Source organism: Cebus imitator, unplaced genomic scaffold (genome assembly GCF_001604975.1).
Source record: "Cebus imitator isolate Cc_AM_T3 unplaced genomic scaffold, Cebus_imitator-1.0 Scaffold387, whole genome shotgun sequence".
Taxonomy (NCBI): domain Eukaryota; kingdom Metazoa; phylum Chordata; class Mammalia; order Primates; family Cebidae; genus Cebus; species Cebus imitator.
In genome coordinates, this window is record NW_016107702.1 from 1589762 (window position 1) to 1594132 (window position 4371).

The window sequence follows — 4371 nt, forward strand, 5'->3', positions numbered from 1 at the left end:
AAAAAAAAAAAAAAAAAAAAAAAAAAAGAGACTGTGGTTTAAAGCTAAAGCTGTTTCTTGTTTTTATAATTCCTTGAAGTGGATGTAATACACTTAGGTAGGGTTAAATTCTTAGTTTATTTTCAATTACTGATTTCTAGAGTGTAAAACTGATTATAATGTATTAATCATTAAACACATTTGGAATATTTTATGACAAATTGAACAATTTTGAATAATAAACTATACTATTTATTAGCCATAAACACCATGTTCTGAAATGATTAATTGACAAGTAACTGCAAGGAAATTTATTTTTTTATTTTATATAGATAACTTCATTCAGAGGACCAAGCAGCGATATAATAATCCCAGGTCTCTTTCAACAAAGATAAATCTTTCTGATATGCAGATGGAAATCAAGCTGAGGCCCCCTTATCAAATTTCCATGTACGAACTGGGGTCAGCCAATGGAGTCACATCAGCATTTTCTGTTGACTGTAAAGGTGCTGGTAAGATTTCTTCTGGTGAGTTCTGGATCTCCATTGTTTTTTAAAAAAATCATTGGGAAGAACTGAGAAACTCTTCAAAATGAATTACTTTATTCTAATATTTTAAATCAAGTACATGAGACAATATAGAAGTTCAAAGCAATCCTTTCTCTCAGTGGTTTATAAAGTAAGCTACCAGATATGTGACTAATCAGGAAAATACTTTCAAACAGCAACCTCAGAGGATCTCTTTGCTAGAAAAACATCTTTTTTATTTCAAAATTTTTTTAAATTAATTTTCATGGGTACATAGTGCGTAATATATAGGGTATGTGAGATATTTTGATACAGGGATGCAGTGCATAACAATCATTAGAGTAAATGGGGTATTCATCACCTCAAGTTTTGTTTCTTTGTATTATAAATGTCAATTGTACTCTTATTTTAAAATCTACAATAAATTGTTGTTGACTGTAGTTACCCTATTGTGCTATGAAGTACTAAATCTTATGCATTCTCCTAACCATTATTTTCTTTCCATTAACCATCCCTCTTTCTCCCACCCCCACTACCCTTCCCATCCTCCAGTAACCAACATTCTACTATCTCCATGAATTCAGTTGTTTTAAATTTTAGCTCCCACAAATGAGTGAGGATGTGTAAAATTTTCCTTTCTGTGCCTAGCTTATTTCACTTAATAAAATGTCCTCCAGTTCCATCCATGCTGTTGCAAGTGACAGGATCTCATTCTTTTTTTATGTTGAATAATACTTTATTGTGTATGTTTACCACATTTTGTTTATTCATTTGTCTGATGATGGGCACTTAGGTTGCTTCCAAGTCTTACCTGTTGTTAATAGTGCTGCAGTAAACATGAGAATGCAGATATCTCTTTGATAGGCTGATTTCATTTCTTTTGGATATATACCTAGCAGTGGGATTGCTGGTAGCAGTCGGATTGCTGGATTATATGATAGTTCTTTTCTTTTTCTTTTTCTTTTTTTTTTTTTTTTTTTTTTTTTTTTTTTTTTTTTTTTTTTGAGACGGTGTTTGACTCTGTTGTCCAGGCTGGAGTGCAATGGCATGATCTCAGCTCACTGCAACCTCCGCCTCCCTGGTTCAAGCAATTCTCCTGCCTCAGCCTCATGAGTAGCTGGGACTACAGGCGCACGTTACCATGCCCGCCTAATTTTTTTGTATTTTTAAATGAGACAGGGTTTCACTGTGTTAGCCAGGATGGTCTGATCTCCTGACCTCGTGATCTGCCCACCTCGGCCTCCCAAAGTGCTGGGATTACAGGTGTGAGCCACTGTGCCCAGCCTCTTTAGTTTTTGAGGAACCTCAAAACTACTACTGTTTCACAGTGGTTGTACTAATTTACATCCCCACCAACAGTGTTTCCTTTTCTCCACAACCTCACCAGCATTCATTATTGCCTGTCTTTTGGATAAAATCCATTTTAACTGGGATGAGATGATGTCTTGTTGTAGTTTTCATTTGCATATCTCTGATGACCAGTGATGTCGAGCACCTTTTCATATACCTGTTTACCATTTGTATGTCTGTTTTGAAAAATGTGTGTTCAGATCTTTTGCCCATTTTTTAATTGACTTAATAGATTTTTTTTTTCATATACAGTTGTTTGAGCTCCTTATATATTCTGGTTATTAATTCCTTGTCAGATGGATATAGGGATTCACATCCCTTGTCAGTTTGTGAATATTTTCTGTCATCCTGTGGGTTGTCTCTTCACTTTGTTTCCTTTGCTATGCAGAAGCTTTTTAACTTAATATAATGCAATTTGTCCACTTTTGCCTTGGTTGCCTGTGCTTGTGAGGTATTACTCGAGATCTTTGCCCAGATCAGTGTCCTGGAGAGTTTCCCCAATGTTTTCTTTTAGTAGCTTCATAGTTTGAGGTCTTAGATTTAAGTCTAATTTATTTTGATTTGATCTTTGTATATGGCTAGGAAAACATTTAAGGTTTTTTTGTGAACATTTTTCTAGAAATGAAAAATAGGTTCTTTGTGCTGCATATTTATAGGCAGGTAAAGTGCTTTGCATTATGTTAAAATGGCTACATTCAAGGCCAGGGTTCTTGACTGTCATAGAAGGTGTCAAGACTTGAGTGCTCAAATCTCCCATCCCAAAGAAGGAATACGATCTTCAACAATTGTGAAAGGATATAAACTTTTGCTAAAATGAACACCTCATTATCTTATAAGGTAGCATATGCCATTGTCAGACTATTTGCTTAAAAAATTATTTCAACCTAAGGCTTTAGGGAAAAAAAAAATCTTCCTTATATAATTGAGCTAAAGTCAGCTTCCCTATGTCTACCGGTTTGTTCTGTGATCTCTTTCTCCCTTCCTTCAGCAGAACCAGAATAACAGTTAAGTCAGCAACTGTGTGTTCTTTCCATCCTCTTAGTCTAGTTTACTTCATATAAATATCTCCAGCTCACTAATGAGAACACATGGACACAGGGAGGGGAACATCATATCAGGGCTTGTTGCAGGGTGGGGGGCTAGGGAAGGGATAGCATTAGGAGAAATACCTGATGTAGATGACGGTTTGATGGGTGCAGCAAACCACCATGACAAGTGTATACCTATGTAACAAACCTGCATGTTCTGCACATGTATCTCAGAACTTAAGGGGCGTGTGTATGTGTGTATTATATATTATATATATTTTATATAATATATATTTTATACATGCCAACATATGTGTGACAGGATACTGAAGAAGAAGGGAGAAAAAAAGGAGCAGAGAAAATATTTGAGGAAATAATGGCTGAAAAGTTACCAGATTTATGGAAGTTCCCACTAATCTGCTCTTCCAGGAAGCTCAGTGAACTCCAAATAGATTACACAAAACAGATCCACAAATAGATGAATCATAGTAAAATGCCGAAAGTCAAAGACAAGGAGAAAATCTTGAAATCAGCAAAAGAACTTGTCACTTACATGAGTTTACCTGCATAAGAAAGCTGCACATCTACTCCCGAACCTAAAATAAAAATTAAAAAAATAAAAAACATTACTTACAGTGAACCTCAATAAGATTAACAGCTGACTTCTTAGCAGAAGCAATAGAGACTAGAAGGCAGTAGAAAAACTATACAAAGTTCTGAAAGAAAAAGAATAAAAACTATTAACCAATAATCTTATATCCTACAAAATTATCTTTTTAAAAAAAGGCAAAAGAAAGACATTTACAGATAAATGAAAGATAAAATAATCTGTTGCTAGCAGACATACCTTATAGCAAATAGTAAAGGAAATTATTTAGGCTGAAAACAAGTGAACCTAGAAAATAATTTGAATCCATATGAAAAAAAGCAAAGGACAAGGTAAAGGTAATTAAGTAATTAAAAAAGACAATTAAGGTCAGGTGTAGTAGCTCATGCTTGTAATCCTAATACTTTGGGAGGCCAACCTGGGAAGATCCCATAAACCTAGGAGTTTGAAGTTGCAGTGAGCTAGGCTGCCCTCCAGCTTGGGCAATACAGCAAGACTCTGACTCTTAAGAAAAAGACAGTAAAAATACATTAATGCATTTTTTTTCCTGCTCTCTAGTCTTAACTGATTTAAAAAGTGTTCATATAAAGCGGTGCATATATAATGTCATTGTAGGCCTTTAACAAATAGGCCCACATATATTTTCCCATAACAGCAAAAAGGAAATGTAAATATATTTTCCCATAACAGCAAAAAGGACATGGGTGGTGGTGAAATTGTAGTGGGCTAAGGAAATTACTCCAGATGGTAATTCAAATCAACAGGAACAAATGAAGTGAGCCAGAAAGATAAGATAAATATTAAGAGCTATGAACATAATTACTATCCTTTCTTCTCTTAGCATTTTTTTTTTTTTTTTTTTTTTTTTGAGACAGAGTTT

The 4371-nt window shown here is 34.6% G+C and overlaps 1 protein-coding gene across 3 annotated transcripts in view; it reads left to right on the forward strand.

Annotated features, from left to right (window-relative positions):
• Positions 1–4371, forward strand: part of SEC22A (SEC22 homolog A, vesicle trafficking protein) — a 68434-nt gene that overhangs the window by 19960 nt on the left and 44103 nt on the right. For all 3 annotated transcript variants that reach the window (XM_017508203.2, XM_017508204.1, XM_017508208.2), the window contains exon 5: positions 312–506. In XM_017508203.2, the coding sequence (XP_017363692.2) occupies positions 312–506 (195 nt within the window). The remainder of the gene's footprint in view (positions 1–311; positions 507–4371) is intronic.